The 17,493-nt window shown below is 38.8% G+C and overlaps 1 protein-coding gene across 1 annotated transcript in view; it reads right to left on the reverse strand.

Annotated features, from left to right (window-relative positions):
- Tmtc2 (transmembrane O-mannosyltransferase targeting cadherins 2) overlaps positions 1-17,493 on the reverse strand; it is a 419,447-nt gene that overhangs the window by 99,533 nt on the left and 302,421 nt on the right. Inside the window, exon 9 of the mRNA XM_055627937.1 lies at positions 6,472-6,553. Coding sequence (XP_055483912.1) covers positions 6,472-6,553 — 82 coding nt within the window. The remainder of the gene's footprint in view (positions 1-6,471; positions 6,554-17,493) is intronic.

Consider the following 17,493-nt stretch of genomic DNA (forward strand, 5'->3'; position numbering starts at 1 on the left):
TATATATATATATATATATATATATATATATATATTTGGAGTGACTTTCTAAGCATAGAAAGCAAGGATTAAAGAAAAACCTGAAGGACTGATTTGTTTTCAAAAAGAAGTTCAGAGGGAAGGGGAGGAGGAACTCCCCTATCAGTCGATTTGGGGAGGGGCATGGGAAGAAATGAGGAAGGGAAAGTGGGGTTGTAGGGGATGAGGGAGGGGGCTACAGCTGAGATACAAAGTGAATAAACTATAATTTATTTTAAAAAGCAAATAATTTAAAAAAGATTAAAGCTCTTTCTGTCTGCTGCCTACAGATGTAAAGCTCTCAGCCATGGTCTATTGCCATGCTTGTCTGATTCTCAGCAGGATGGCTGTGGATTAATTCTCTGAAACTGTAAGCAAGACCCCAGTTAAGCGCTTTATTTTATAGGTGCTGCTGTGGTCCTGGTGTCTTTTCAAGTAATAGAACACTGACTAAAACATATGCCTAGTAGGTGCTTTATTATATACTAACATATTTTAGTCATTAAATTTGCTTCTATGTATCCAAAGAAAATATCTACAATGTATTTTATCTTATTATGTAGCTTTTCTAAAATAGCATTTTTGATTTTGAAAAGAGAGTTCTAATCTTGACTTTGATTCTCCTGGAAGACACTGCCTACTGGAGACAAACAGATCCAAGGAGAATCCCTTGATCCATAATGGACATCACCCTGAGATTCATGAACCATATTTCGCCGAGATTATATGATTTGCATCACAGACATGGAAAATACTAAGTTTGATGACAGCGTATGATGTGTATAATGTTACACTATAGTTGCTACCATAGTTTGAAACCTATTTTCTGCACATTTATCAGAAGTAAAATATTGAACTGATGTTAAAAAACAGTATTTTATAAGTTATTTTTGTGACAGAAAATGTAAATGCTGAAAAATATCTAAGAGTCAGCATCAACTTTCAAGATTTACAGTTCAGGATTCTAATCCAAGTTTCTATTTCTCCTCCAGAGACTACAGGTATAGCAAAAGCCAAAATTTAATTATCTCTCTGAGCCAATTTTACAAACTTTCAAATGAAATCTAAGTGAAATTGTACTGAAAAAAAAAAAAACACAACTCTACTGCAGATCTTTTCTTCAGACACAAAATCAGGGGTCTAAACTAGGAGGCATTGACAGTATATTCAGACATCATCTCCGAATCACCTCTGCAACAGATATAAATTTCTGCAATTCTATCTGCCTAGTAACAACTGAATGGTATTTTCCAAATCACTCGTATCATTAACAACTGAACTAAAAGCACATAATTGCTCCAAAGAGTAGATTCCTCATAAAACGGCATCTACTCACTGGCATTGAAAAGCATCTTTAAAAGTCCCTGAACACATACGTTTCATTTAAATATTTATTTTCAAGTTGAGAGAGTGTTTTTATTCATTCAATCTGTGGTTATAAACACCCTAAGGGGGAATGAATATATATACATATATATAATATATTCAGCAAGTTGGCAAGGAACTGATATGAGAGACAGTATAAATGTTCTTGGATAAAAATAATGAAAATTAAAGCAGAACATCCTTTCTACAAATTTTATGCTCCAGATTCAGTTCTAGTATGGAATCTTATTGGGAATTTGACAACACACCAGGTATAGATGTCACAAAAGGTAGGAAACAGAATTCTCCACATCCTTAATATAGAATCATCTAAAGGAGAGACAGTTTTAATGTATTTGCCTGACCAGTACCTCTCAACCCCAAACTACCATCATCTCTTCCCCCAACACACAGCAATCACTTTCCATAAATCTTTTCTTTTTGTACTTTAAGACCTCTGTCCTATAGTGCTGGGTGTGGTCCATCCCAGCATTCCTTAGCTTGGTTTGCAAAGCCCCCTGGGCCTCCATTTAATGTCTCTGCAGCCTCTTCTTCCATTTTTCTGTCTGGTTTATTCAGCCCCAGTCGCACAAGCTTGATTTTACTGCTTAGACATACACTGTTCTTGCCTTGGGCCCTGGAAGTCCAGTTCTGCTATTGACACCTATCTCCTCTAAGAGTTGGCATGCCCTCCGAGACCACAAACACTGTACACTCCTAGAAGAATGATGTACCTATCTATCCTCCCTAACAAATCCTCTACCTTCTACCCCCTCAATTTCTGAAATATGCTAAAGTACTTTTTCCCCCCTGATTTAAATTGCTGTCTCACAGGAGCCTACAACAGAAGGCCTCTGAAAGACTCTACACAGCAGTGTATCAAAGCAGATGTTAAGACTCATAACTATACTTCTTCGGGCAGAGTACAAGGAAGCTTATGAAAGAAGGGGAAGATAGTAAGAGCTGGAGAGGACAGAACCAAAAAATCTGACACAGGGGTCTTTTCTGAGACTGATACTCCAACCAAGGATATAACCTAGAAGACCTGCAGAGATGTAGTCCATGGCAGCTCAGTATCCAAGTGGGTTCCCTAGTAAGGGGACATGACTCAGTGGCTGGCTCTTTGATCACCTTCCCCCTGAGTGGGAAGCAACCTTGCCAGGCCACAGAGGAGAACAATGCAGCCCGTCCTGATGAGATCTGATAAGCTAGGGTCAGATGGAAGGGGAGGAGAACCTCCCCTATCAGTGGACCTGGAAAAGGGGCAGGGAGGAGATGAGGGAGAAAGGGTAGAATGGGGAGGGAATGAGGGGGCTACAGCTGAGATACAAAATGAACAAACTGTAATTAATATATGAAAAAAAATTAATTTAAATAAATAAATAAATTGCTGTCTCAGAGGCTCACTGCCTCCATCTGATAACCTAGGCCTAGTCCTGAAGGCTTCTAGCCTCCAATCAATGTAATGTAGGCCTTGAATGCTTTCAGCCTCTGAGATTTACTGTTGAACAAGCTCAGCCTTTCTAGTTCTTTCAGAACTTTTGCTGGCTGGTTCAACGCAGCTATTCTAGTTCAAAGTCCTCCCCCAGCTCACTGATTCAATCTTGCTTCTCTCTCAGCCTCTGGGTGAATTGCTTTCCTTGGCCTAATACTAACTTTGACAGTATATTCTAATCTTCTGGTTCCTTCTCATTCTCTGGCTCATTCTGTCTCTACCTGCATCTAGCTTCTTCTCTTTTCAACCTGCCTCTGTAAAACTGCCTCTGAACTCCAGCAACCAAACTGCATCAAACTCAACTCCAGCTCACTACTCCTTGACTCAACCAAACTGCCTGAACAGCACTGACTAGAGTGCTGAGACTCAGTGCTCAGAGATCTGCATGCCTCTATCTCCTGAGTGCTGGGCTTAAAGGTGTATAACATTATGACTGGACCGAAGCTTTTCTTTGCCTGGAAGTTGCTCTGTACCAAGACTTCATAATGTTTATTTCTTCACAGAATTTTCTGACTAAGAAACAATGCCATATACCAGGTAGATATAGCTTACAAAAATAAAATAAATCCTTCTCTAAGAATTTTAAGCTAAATCATAACATTCTTAAATTATGAACACAAATACCTAGTAATTAAAATGTCAGTTTATCTACATATCTACCAATGCTATAAAAGGAAACAGAGCATGTGTTATAAAAGAAAAACAATGAGTAATCAAGTGATGAAGAAGTTGCTCAGCTACACTGAATTTGGTTGAATCATCTTCATTTTTCTAGGCTTTACTCTATTTGTTTGCAGAACAGAGGACTGATTTAAAATTAAATTAAAAACAATTTGTCAGTTCTAAAAGTCAAATATTAATATCATATGAAGTTCTGTTACAGGATTCTGGTGCATTTGTAGATTATGTGCCTTAACTACTCTTTCTTATGATGCCTCATTGAGTCTTTCCAAATTATATTCAAAAGAAGGAAAATATTGAATGTTACAAAGTTTATTAAAATAATGGTGGATCATGTAGTTTTCCTTCTCACAGAAATGAAAAATAGTTCTAATTAGTCAAATAACCCACATATTAAAAACATTCCAATGAGATTAAGAAAAAAATCAATTTTACACAAACATTTAAAGACATGAGCTATCACTATCTTCCAAGTAACATAAATATTTCTTGCACTTTCCAGTGAACTATATATAAAAAAGATTCTTGTGAGAGAAATAATATCTCTATAACCACCACTGAAAGCAAGAACCTCAGGAGCATAATATGCCACAGAATATTAATTTTTAAAAAGTAGTGTGAAAAGGTGAGCTAGGTAGAAAAACCAGAAGCCAATTCTTTTTCTTTTCTTTTTTATTATTATCACTTATTACAATTTATTCAAGTTGCATCCTGGCTGTGGCCCCCTTACTCCTCCCTCATCTCCTCCCAACCTCACCTTAGATCCCTCTTCAGCTCCTATGCTCCTCCCCTTGTTCACTGATAGGGGAGGTCCTCCTCTCCTTCTCTTTGACCCTAGCCTATCAGAGGCCAACTCTTAATTATTAATATGATAGCATTTTTTTTCTTTTAAGAATTCTCAAGGAAACTGAAGTCTGTTGTCAGTTTCCTTTTCTTTTCCTTTGCCAGTACAAGAGACTGCCATCATGCCACAAGTGTGCTAGGCAAGCACTGTACCACTGAGCCACAGCCCTGACCATAATAGTGATTTCTAACAGTGGTAATTCAAATGCAGCAATAGTGTGGTGGAAATAAATTCACTGTGAGGATTCCTAGTCACTAAATAATAATATTGGAAATTAGCTCAGAAGATACACAAAGCAGAACCAGTTTGAAACAAAGAAAACGTGAGCATGGAAAGGCATGGAACGGCACATCTGTTCGCTAAAATGCCTAGTCTTCTTGTGCTCTAGCAAAATCATCATGGGGCTAATCTGATGTTTGTAGGGGAGCCCGAAAGAGAAGGCATGAGAAACCCCTCACTTCAAATACATTATAAAGGAAAACCTGTGAAAATAAAGGCACATTTTAAGGCCAAGTAGAATCATTTAACTGTGATTATAATCCAGTGGTAAGCAAGCAAAGGCAAATTGGTCGTGTCATATGTTACAGGCTTTTGTAGCATACATCATGCCAGAAAGAAAGCATCATAAGCTTAGGTTTACAAGCATATACACACAACAACATACTTGTAAATAATACACTTGTAGCTGGCTCAGAATTTCCTCCATTTTATTTTGTCCATTCTCTTACACTCCTGGCTATCACTTTTTTTTCTAGCTGAAAACTGGGAGAAGGAATTAATAATATACAGGCATATTACAAATTTAATTTCTGTCCACAGTTAAGTTTACTACTCAACAATATCTACACATTAAAATCAGTAGTAATTATTTTTAAAATCACTGAAATTTCCTACTTCCTACTTAAGATTCCATGCACTTTGCCCATCAGTTGGCCGTAAGTCTCAGTGTCTGCTTTGATAGTCCATGACAGCGTAGTATCCAAGTGGGTTCCATAATAATGGGAAGAGGGACTGCCTGTGACATAATCTGATAGGCCTGCTCTTTGATCACCTCCCCCTGAGGGGAGAGCAGCCCTACCAGGCCACAGAAGATGACAATGCAGCCACTCCTGATGAGATCTGATAGACTAAGATCAGAAGGAAGGAGAGGAGGACCTCCCCTATCAGTGGACTTGGGAGGGGCAAGCGAGAAGAAAGGGGAGGGAGAGCAGGGTTAGGAGGGGAGGAGGGAGGGGCTTATGGGGGATACAAAGTGAATAAACTGTAATTAATAAAAAATAGAAAAAGATATAAACAATCACTGAAATTTATTTTAAAATCATTTTTTTCAATCATTTACAAATTTGAGTTAATTCCCAAGGGATTAATAAAAGAAAATGTTTTTTGCTGTTGTTGTTCCTTCAGAGACAGACCATCTACAGATCTAGTAGACATAGAACATCTTATCCCACACCAACTAGCTGTATATTTTGCTGGCTAAACACATGAGTCACTATAATGATAGAGTGTTATATAAGCTCATTCTGGGCTGATTAAAGCCAAGGCTAAATGGCATGAGACAGACATTCCTTAGACTTGTTACAGCTTATGTTTGGCCTCACTCTTAGGCATTTACGGCCTGGTATACATTCATATCTTCCAGAAAGCAAGCCGTTGGGGCCAAAATGTAAACTCCTAAAACATCCAAGTTGGCATACTCCATGAGTGATACATTACTGTAGAGAAGGAAAAAAAAAAGAAGCTAATATTTTTATTGTAAACTATACATCAGACAAAAAACTAGATGCTTTCCTGATGAGATCTCATTTAAACTCTGTGCTGAACTTGAAAGAAACAATTGGAAAACTGCCTTCTCCATTAAAAGCCAATGAAATTTGCTGAAGGAAAATATAATGCAGAGCCCTCCTGTATGTGATGTTTTACACGGAAAAGGAAAAATGTACCATGAGGCTAAATCTGGAAAGAAGAAGCCATCTTCCTATCAAAGGTCCTTGACCAGCAAAGAACCGAAATCTCGTATCAGCGTTGTCAGCAAACGTTGGGGCGTGGAGAAACTATCACCACTCACCATAGTGCATGTAACAGTTTCCTTTGGAGGGATCCAGCTCGATGGCCTTCAAGAAGAACTTTTCAGCCTCATTCTTACGACCCTTGAAAAACAGAGAAAATGGACGATTCAGCAATGGATCATGATGGATTAAAAAATATTTTAACTTGTGGGCACAAATGAAACACACTAATATGTATAGATAAATGCTGCTGGGAAAAAGCACTTATTTTCACCTAAATGAGGCTCAGTAAGGAGAATCTTTTGAGAGTAAAGACTGATAACAGGACCCTGGAAACTTCAAGAAGAGTCGGAGACGATGTTGAGCCCATCAAAGTGATGAAAGAGGGAGCTGGGGAAGTGAAAGTTTTTCTTTTTAAGTTTTATACGAAACAAAAGGGTAAGGTGGGTTTACAACAACATCACTGCCATTTTCTGTTGTCTTTGAGTGACAGCACTGTGTGTGCATGAATGTGTGCATATGTGTACATACATGTGAAGGTCAGAAGAGGATCTCAGATGTTAAATATTTATCTACTCTTACTGCATGTGAATAAGTGTGTGTGTGTGTGTGTGTGTGTGTGTGTGTGTGTGTGTGTAGCATGTGCATGCCTGGTGTCTTCAGAAGACAGTGTTGAATCACCTGGAACTGAAGTTCATGCCAGCTCCCATGTGCATTCTGGGGACAGAACCTGGATTCTCTGGAGAAGCAGCAAGTGCCCTTAACTGCTGAGCTGCCTCTCCAGGCCCCCAGCCTCCTGTCTGAGGCTTGAGCTAATATACTTGCAAGGACTTTAGCAACTGAGCTACTGCCAAGCTCTTTCACTTTCTGTTTTATTTTCTTTATTATTTTATCTTAATAAAGCATTCCCTCAGCTCACATCATAGCTATTACTGCCAACAGGAGTTAGGCACTGGGATTGAAAATGTATTATAGCTCCTACTCTCAAATTCCATTCTGCTTGTCTTATACTAATTTCATGTAGAAGCAGATGAGCCAGGAATGGCTTTGACACAGGAATTCTAATCCAGAGAAAGGACTCAGCTTTCTAACACTGGAGCAAAGAGTCTGGAGCATGCCTGTATCTGTAATCAAATATTCAGAACACGGTTAGAATCTCAGGGAACCACTTACATTAGAAAAGCAGCAAGATGGATCCGAGGTTACATTTCTGTAATTCTAACAATTCTCTTGTAGCTGGGAGCCTGAAGCTGGAGGACCACAAGTTCCACAGTCTGCCTGGGCTACTATAAGTGTGAGCATATATGCACAAGCATGAGGCCAGAAGATATCAGCTGTTAAATATATCTACTTACTCTTACTTCATGTGAATGAGTATGTTGCCTGTATGTTTGTATGTATGTATGAATGAAAGTAAGGCTAACCTGGGAAACTTATAAAGACTCTGTCTCAAAAATAATGCTAAAAAGGGGGACAGATGGATATAACTCAGTGGTTTGCTATACAAGGCTCTAGGTTCAATTTTAATCATCAAGAGCAAATGCAAGTATGTATGCATGCATACACACACATGCACACTAAACATAAACATGTACACACACGTACACATGTCAAGGCACACACATACGCACACTTAAATGCACTAACACAAAAGCAGAGAACACTGAGTTCTGGGTTTGTGCTGAGGAAGAGCTCTTCTCGTGGCCTTCTCATCTCTGATGCTTCAATCACACTGAACTCTAGGGAATGTTACCCAATCCCCAACCCCCATACACCTCAGTGATCCCAAATGTTAACCAGAACAAGGGCTACATGAGAGAACACAAAGAAAATGAATGATAGGCTTTAGAAAACTGTAAGTTTTCTCTTCCGAGTACAGAGGGAACAAATATTGGTCCCAGGTGATGAAGGTGACAGTTCTCTCCTAGACACCAACCACTGAAAAATGTGCTTTTGTGGATGCTATCACTACCTACTTCCAATGAAGAAACAAAGTCACAACTTAGATAATTGACAACAACTATTTTTCATTGCTGTTTGTCATTCAGAACTGAAGTTATGCTAACCTAGGACTTAATTAAAACCTAACTTACCTTCTTAGCCTGTCTTAAGCAAACGGTTGGGAACACGGAACAACAACAACAAAACAAAGAAATGTTTTCTTGAAATAAATTTATTTTTCTTGAAATAATATAATCCAGGAAGATTAGGAGGCAATGAAATATTTACCTGGTTATTGCTTCTCCACAATTATTTATCTTAATAAATGAGGGGCGAACGTGGGAGAAAAGACTAGGAAGAAATTTGGCAGAGTTGTTCCTGGTCTGGCATGACACAAATGAAGATCCATAGGAACTCTTAAGTGGCTTCAAGGTTATGTTCAGACGCAGTCTCCAGTAAATATCTGCATGTCCCTTCTACTTTACATTCCACCGTACACCTCAGGCCATGATTCATTCTCTGTTCATATGTATCTTTGAGACCGCGAACTACTTTCCATAGGGAAATGTGTGTAATTCACCTATTACTGTCAATCTATGCAGCTTTGACTGATTTCTCTGTATCTGTTAGGGCTTTGTTCATTCTCTCCTGAAAAGAAAAGCCATAGTGTTACTCGATCTCGATTCTTCATTTACTCACTGTTCTAAGCGCTATGGGTTAGCCTCCAGCCTGTCCTCCCTATACTTAGAGATAACCTAATACTCAGAAAATGGGTGTCCGATGTTCTTCTTTCATTACAACAAGGCCAGTGCATTCAAGAAGGCCTCCTCTCTAACAGTCAGTCTCATCAACTATCCGGTGCCTAAAACTGCAACATTCCTTCAGAAACTTCTCAAGTTTGAACTTCAAAACAGAAAAGGAAGCATGGGGCAGTTTCATATGTCTACACACACACACACAGAAAAGGAAGCATGGGGCAGTTTCATATGTCTACACACACACACACACACACACACACACACACACACGTGTGTGTGTGTGTGTGTGTGTGTGTGTGTGTGTTTCTGAGGCCTTCTTAAGGTAACAGCAGCAATTAGATGTTAGATGCCCTTCACCAATTCACTAGTTATAAAGAATCTGGCAGCCTGGTGTCTGAAATAGAAGGATAGAGTATAGACAAGTAGAGCAATTCTGTATTTTTTATCTATATGACTCAAGAACAATCATCCTGTCTTTTAGCAGTAGTTTGCTCTATTACAGAGGAAATAGGTGGAGGAAAGAGAAACAATTTTGCATGATGCTGTTCTCATGGTTATAGTCATTGCCCATTTATCCCAACACCTAAAGTGTCCAACACAAAGGGTGAACTACCAAATGACTGCCTCATCCATTTATAACAAATGTGCACTATCAATGCCGGCGAGGTAATTTTGTGGAAGAACTATGTGGAGGAAGAAAACAGCCTCCACTTTATGGAAACACTGTTGTTTCTGAACAGGAAGGTTTTACAGACTTAAAACCATTCCAAAAACTAATTTTAAAAAAAGTAAAAGCTATTTCACTGGATTTTTTGAATTAGACTGTGATGATAAATATAAAGTGATAATGTTACCAAGGTGCCTTAAAAACTTATAATAAATGCTGCCCACTATTTGTATATAAGCACACAGGTACACACATGCAACAGACCGCTACTATGACTAACAAAGAATATGCTTTGCTGTATACCACAGCTTCAAAACACATGTTCATTCTTTAGATCATCAGGAAAATAATATTCAAAGAATTTATAGAAGAAGTTAATAAAAGCTATCAGTGGTAAAGTGCCCATAAAAATAGCATATGTGAATATTTGTTTAAGGCTTTGAACTTTTTTTCCACTTAAGGTTTTAAGGAGAGAAAGGAAGAAACTAGATCATTTATCAATGTCGTGGTAAACTGAGTAGTAAAAACCTCATGGACCTTCCACTGGTAAAACAACAGTAGGAAGCTATAAAAGCATGCATCAGTACTTAAGGGACAGTAGTTTGTGGTGGGACTCAGTTATTAAAGAAAACTGAGACCTATAATCTCCAATACAAGATGATCATGGAGATCTCTCTTCCTAGGGGAGTAAATTGCACTTCTCCAAAAAGGAAAAAAAAAAAAATCTATCTGCTTTGGTTGCTATTGAATTAAATCCCCAAAATAAAAAAAGAAAAACCTCATGAAAGTATCTAAAGTTAAGAATCAATCAACTGAGAGGCATATACATTACTGAGCCTTAGGAAAAAAGTTGCAGTCATGGGGAAGTAATATTTTATAAAATCAAATTTGCTATTATACTATTATTGGTTTGGGCCATGGGAGTTTTAAAATATGGAGAAAAATAAATTTTTGGAGGCTCGGGATAAAGCTTGTCTGATAATGCACCTATCATGCTTAAGACCCTGGGTTCAGTCAGGATTATATATAAACCAGATGCGGTGGTGCACGCGTAATCCCAGAACTCAGGCAACGGAGGCAAGGTGATCATGAGTATGAAGCTTTCCGGGGCCACACAGCCAGTTCAAATCCAGCCTAGGTTACATGGAAGCCAATCTAAATAAATAAATAGATAGATAAATAGATAAATAAATAAATAAATAAGCATACAGGCATGCACGCGCGCACGCGCGCGCGCACACACACACACACACACACACACACACACCAGTATTGTTTAAATTCATGAGAAACAAACAAAGCAACAAAATCCTTGACACCCATGCTCCCAAACCTTGCCCTGACCAGACCCTCATCTCTTTGTGAGCAATGAAACAAATAACTGTAAGGTCTTACTGAGTTAAGCTTATACAGCACATACCACAGCATGGCATCAGCTTCCAGCTACTTCAATTTGCTTCCTTATTAAACTGCTGGAGACACCACTGCAGATCAGAAACAAGCTGCCAGCAGGGTGGGCACAAAGCAGGTGACATCTCTCCAAAGGTTAACTAATGCTTCTCAACTACACAGTGCACGGCCATTAATAGTAGAGACAGACGTTTTTACACACAAACATATACAAACTACCACAATAACTCGAGAAACTTTTGCTTAAGGACTCAGAACAGTGCGTTCAGTGTTAGAATGATAGTACCATACATGGCTTTCATTTGAATTAATTAATTTTAAAAAGAAAAGTTAGTCACTCAGATATGTTGTTCCTAATCTTTATGAAGACAGATATGATCCACCATGGATGTGTATGTACATACAACATGAAAGTATCACCTAAGATCACCAGAGAATATATTTACATTACAATTCATAACAGTGGCAAAATTACAGTTATGAAGTAGCAATAAAATAATTTTATGGTTGGGGGTCACCACAACATGAGGAACTGCCTTAAAAGGTTGCAGCACCAGGAAGGTTGAGAAGCACTACCCTAGGGGAACAAAAAGGAGTAATGGTTAGGGAAGGATAGAAATAGTGGGAAAATCATACAACATATATCTGTATGAAAATGATTTTATGGGGTGGGTGGTTGCAGTGCACACTTTTAATCCGAGCACTCAGGACACAGAGGCAGGTAGATCTTTGTGAGTTCAGGTCTCTTAGTCTATAGAGCTGGTTCTAGAGAAGCCAAGGCTACACAGGAAAACAGAAAAAACAAAACAAAACAAAAAACAAAACCAAAAACAAAACATGCCCTTTGGAAATAAAAGGCCATGTGCAACACATACAATTAAAAGCTTTAGAAAAATGTAATAAAAATTACACTCAGATCTTTGCACTAATTTTTAGTGACAGTTATTCATGGTGCTGTGGATGTCATCTACAGTGTACCTTCATACTGCAGTCCAGAACAACAATTACACCAAAAACCCCTGATGACAAGACTTTGCACTCTTGTACCGCATTCTGACTTTATCCCAATTATTTCCTGGCACAGAGTCAGAAAAACACTTACAGTTTTCTGAGCAATTTGATACCCAATAAAGATACCTTTGAACTTATTGGGTGATGGGACTACTGTTTGGGTTCCTAGCTAGAGGACAGTCAACAGAAAGACACAGGCGTTGTTACCAGCTTAGAGTTTTCAGCTACACACTTGATACTTCCGGCAGGCTAAAGAGGATGAAGAGGGAACTAACAATTTACTATGCTGATGTGATGAAGCCTCAAATTAAGAAAATCCCTGAAGCCTAAGCTACAGACTATGCTGTGCTTCATTCTGGTTGGTGACTAGCAGCACAGCCATAACAAGACTCCAGCACTGCCAGGACAGACTCTCCAGTTTGTTCTCACACTCCACCTACATATCCTTCATCTGGTAGTTCACTTAGGTCTGTTAAGTAATTGGCAATGGTAAGAAAACCATTTTTTCCCCTGGGATTTCTGGAGCCACTCTATCAAAATGGCTTCTGCCAGGGAGTTATAGGAGCCATCAATGTGTTGCCAAGTCAGAGAGACATTGGGGATGGCCTGGAAATCTACAAGAGAAATGTACAAGTACCATGCATGGAGATAAATTAGAACCCCTGCACAGATGTAGCCCATGGCAGTTCAGTGTCCAAGTGGGTTCCATAGTAACAGGAACAGGGACTGTCTCGGACATGAACTGATTGGCCTGCTCTTTGATCACCTTCCCCTGAGAGGGGAGCAGCCACAGACAGAGGAAGACAATGCAGCCACTCCTGATGAGATCTGATAGACTAGGATCAGAAGGGAGGAGAGGAAGACCTCCCCTATCAGTGGACTTGGGGAGGGGCATGTGTGGAGAAGAGGGAGGGAAGGTGGGATTGGAAGGGGAGGAGGGGAGGGGTTATGGGGGGATACAAAGTGAATAAAATGTAATTGATAAAATTAAAATAAAAAATAAAAAAATATTCAACTTACTCAAAAAAATACAATATAATATGGCTAGGATGATGATGATGATTAACTTGGCAAATGTGACATGAGTTTATATAAATGACATTCATATAATACTTAATTAAATTTAGTAAAATATAATAAAATCTTCCTGGAGGGAATCTGTGGACATCACAAATCTTGAAATCATAGTTACATTCCAATAGATCATTTATATTTATAGGCATTAGTTCTGGGGAAACAGATATAAATACATGAAGTTGCTCAGTTTTATCCTTGCTGCCATGTTTACATAAGCTCAGTGCCTCTCACTGCAGATTTGAAAATTGTGATTCAATTAAAAATGATTTCATGGAAAACAAAATCTTTAAGACAGAGAAGTTCATGATTAATTTCTGCTAAATGTTGCAGACAAGGTGTAAATTGTAGTTTATAACCTAAATTATAGTGTCTGAATTATACCACCTCTACCACTGGGTCATTTTGCAGTTGAGATTTCAACAGCAAGTTGAACCCAAGGATTGGTCCATTGCTACTTCAAGACTGATGAAGGAAGTGGTACCCATCTAGAGTATTATAAAAAAATAAAATAAAACATCTGTGGTTTGTTAGTATTGAAAATATGTGGCCATAAACACAGTCCGTTTAAAGCTACTGGGAGAGAAAAGAGAAGAGTGCATGTATTCTATAGCAGTGAGTATCCTGAGCAGTGTCTTGGTAATCAATCCTACGACCCTACCCTTGTGCAGCTCTCAGTCTAGTTGTGGAATAAACCATTAACAGAAAATCCAGAACCCAGTCAGTTTTGAGCGTGTTGGTGAAAAAAAAAAAAAAAAAAAGATAACAGGCAGAATAGTATCCAGTCAAGAAAATTAAGTTCTGAAGAACTTTGTGATGTATGAGACATTATCAAAGTGAATAAATGGAAAGCAGGCCAAGCAGAGTCAGCAGGTATAGACTGTTAGGAACTATCAAGAAAAATAACAGGGGATCCAAGACGATGGCGACCAAGGATGGATAGTGGAAGAAGGAGAAAACAGGAAACAGGACAGGAGCCTACACAGAGGGCCTCTGAAAGACTCTATCCAGCAGTGTATCAAAGCAGATGCTGAGACTCATAACCAAACTTTGGGCAGAGTGCAGGGAATCTTATGAATGAAGGGGGAAATAGTAAGACCTGGAGAGGACAGGAGCTCCACAAGGAGAGCAACAGAACCAAAATATCTGGGCACAGGGGTCTTTTCTGAGACTGATACTCCAACCAGGGACCATTCATGGATATAACCTAGAATCTCTGCTCAGATGTAGCCCATACCATCTCGGTCTCCAAGTGGGTACCCTACTAAGGGGAACAGGGACTGTCTCTAACATGAACTCAGTGGCTGGCTCACCTCCCCCTAAGGGGGGAGCAGCCTTGCCAGGCCACAGAGGAGGACATTGCAGCCAGTCCTGATGAGAACTGATAAGCTAGGGTCAGATGGAAGAGGAGGAGGACCTCCTCTATCAGTGGACTTGGATAGGGGCATAGGAGGAGATGAGGGATGGAGGGTGGGATTGGGAAGGAATGAGGGAAGGGGCAACAGCTGGGACACAAAGCGAAAAACTGTTATTATACTTTAAAAAATAAAAATTTGATTAAATAAATAATTAAATAGCAGCAAATGATTGAGTAAAGCCAACAAAAGTCACATGAATGTTTAGAAGAGGAAAAGCATTGTATAAGTCACAATAAACAGATGTCACATGATCTTTGGATTTCTATCATACCCTTGACATTGTTATCCAATAAAAAGTTGAGTAGGCTTTGGACCTAACATGAAATGGTCCAGTAAGAGGTTTGCCACACTTTGGACATGGGCCACATTCATCCATTCTGGGTGATTTTAGTTTTAGTGTATGTGTTGCTGGAGTCAGCACAGGATATTTTCTGATGGTATATGAACACAGCAGAGAAGCCAATAATACAGCTCAGGAAAGAAAGCCACTTTCTACCATGCCTGATAAGGCAGAGTTTAATCCTCAGGATTCACTATGTGGTAGGAAAGAACTGATTCCCACATGTGGTCTTCCATCTTGCATGCACACATGATTTATTTGATTAATTAATTAACTAACACAATTAAAAACACTGGAGTTATTTAAGCAGAATAAGTTATAACTAAACAAAGTCTCCAGACTTGGAGTGATGAACTCATTCCATTTTACAGAGTGTTTATACCCATGGACCACATGAGGGTGGCCATGGCTAAAGAGCTGAGAAGTAATTAGATGAAAGTTATTTTTGTGTGTGTATGTGTGACAATGAATGGCTTATGGATCTGCTGTTGTTATAGCATTAAAAAACACTCAGGGATGACTCCATAATTTTGCATTGCATCACTTGAACAAATGAAGGAATTATTTATTCTCATAGGAAAGATTTGTGAGTGCATCAGTGGGAACAAGCATGTGTAGAGGGCTATTAGAGTTTTATTTGTTTGAGATGTCAAGGCAACACAGACTCTGGAGGACTAAGTCATAAAGACCGGGTGTAGCAAGGGCCACACACCAAGAGTGGACAGGAAATAAAAAGACCAGATATCTGATGCTTTACATGCAAAAGGAGGAAAGAAAGAAAACTTGCAAAAAGGCCAAGGAAGAGGAAACTAAAATAGTAAAATCAAAAGCAAACCAAATCACCTACGTACAGCTGTAAAGTTTCTAATAACAGACAAAAACATATTAAGAACTTGCATCAAGTATTCTGGAGCATTTTAAGGCACTACTTGAAATTATGGGAAACTCTCTGAAACATCCTGTACACATGACATGGCTGCTGTGCCTTCTTGAAATACAAACAAATGTGATCACCCAGAGGAGACCCTCCACACAATTGCAGGTGCAGGAGAATCACAGACGATCCTGTCCATTAACAATTCCTTGTGGAAGCAGAAAGACATCCTCAGTCCCTCATCTGAGAGTCCAACTGCCCACAGCTGTGAGTGGTCTGGGGTCATGGCTACACAGGAGGTGGGAGGCAGAATGAAGTAATGACTCTGCTAATCTAGCACCTGTGAGTCATCATCCAGGCTACTGATGGGACTTTCCACTGACTTGGCTGCCTACGAGTCACTCATGATACTGGAAGTAACCTTTCACCCATCATCCTGTAATTAATTCCAATAAACTCATTCTTTCATCATGCTGAATTTGGCAAAATTGTTTCTTGGTCTGTCAGTTTTCTATCTGTTGTGAATAGAATAGATGTTTCTCTCGTATCTCTCTAGAAAACAAAAACAAAAACAAAAAAAACGCGTGCACACACACACAGCCCTTGCCTTTCAAAAGCATATCTGTAGAATGTCTGAAAATACTAAATATTCAAATGTGTTGCCTTCTACATGGGTAGGTAAAACTTTAAAATTGTTAAGGTATAAAAATAAAGTAGCTAACACTTCTAAATAATACATAATTGAAGGTATTTAACATAGTCAGACTTCTGTTATGTTACAATTACAATTTCCTGTCTACATCAGTTCATTTGTATTCTTCCCTAAAGCTTAAAGGACTCATGCTACACTGTAAGAACATTTCAGAGGAGATAATTAATTTGATAGGATTGAACCAAATCTTAAACTACCTCTGTGCAAATTACTTTTAAATTATATTGTTAACCCAAACTTAGAGTCACGTTAAACCTAATGTCTCATTATTAACTCTTATCTATCAATAATCTTAGTAGGTGAAAACAGTATTCAGAAGTACCATTAAAATGCCCGGCAAAGCTCTAGTAAAGTAGAAATTTTGCTTTAATCAACTCTGTAATTAAATCATAGGTAAGTATACTCCAAGCATCTACCTTAAAGATATGTGTGTGTAACCTTTAAGTTAAAGAACAAAATAACTATCTACTTTTAAGTAAAATAATTAAAGTTAATTAATTCACTAAATATGTTTATTGATTTCCTTAATTCTACAAACTAAGGTGAAAAGGGGTTTTAACGACAGGCAAAACTCCTGTACTGGTATGTATGTATGTATGTATGGCCATGAAGGGTAGTTTTAAGACTGCCATTAGAACCAAAAAATCTGGGCACAGGGGTCTTTTCTGAGACTGATACTCCAACCAAGGACCATGCATGAGATAACCTAGAACCCCTGCACAGATGTAGCCCATGGCAGCTCAGTGTTCAAGTGGACTTCCTAGTAAGATGAACAAGGGCTGTTTCTGACATGAACTCAGTGGCTGACTCTTTGTTTTGTTCACCTCCCCCTGAGGAGGGAGCAGCCTTACCAGGCCACAGAGGAAGACAATGTAG

The sequence above is a fragment of the Psammomys obesus genome, unplaced genomic scaffold (assembly GCF_907164565.1).
Source record: "Psammomys obesus unplaced genomic scaffold, mPsaObe1.curated_primary_1811, whole genome shotgun sequence".
Lineage (NCBI taxonomy): Eukaryota > Metazoa > Chordata > Mammalia > Rodentia > Muridae > Psammomys > Psammomys obesus.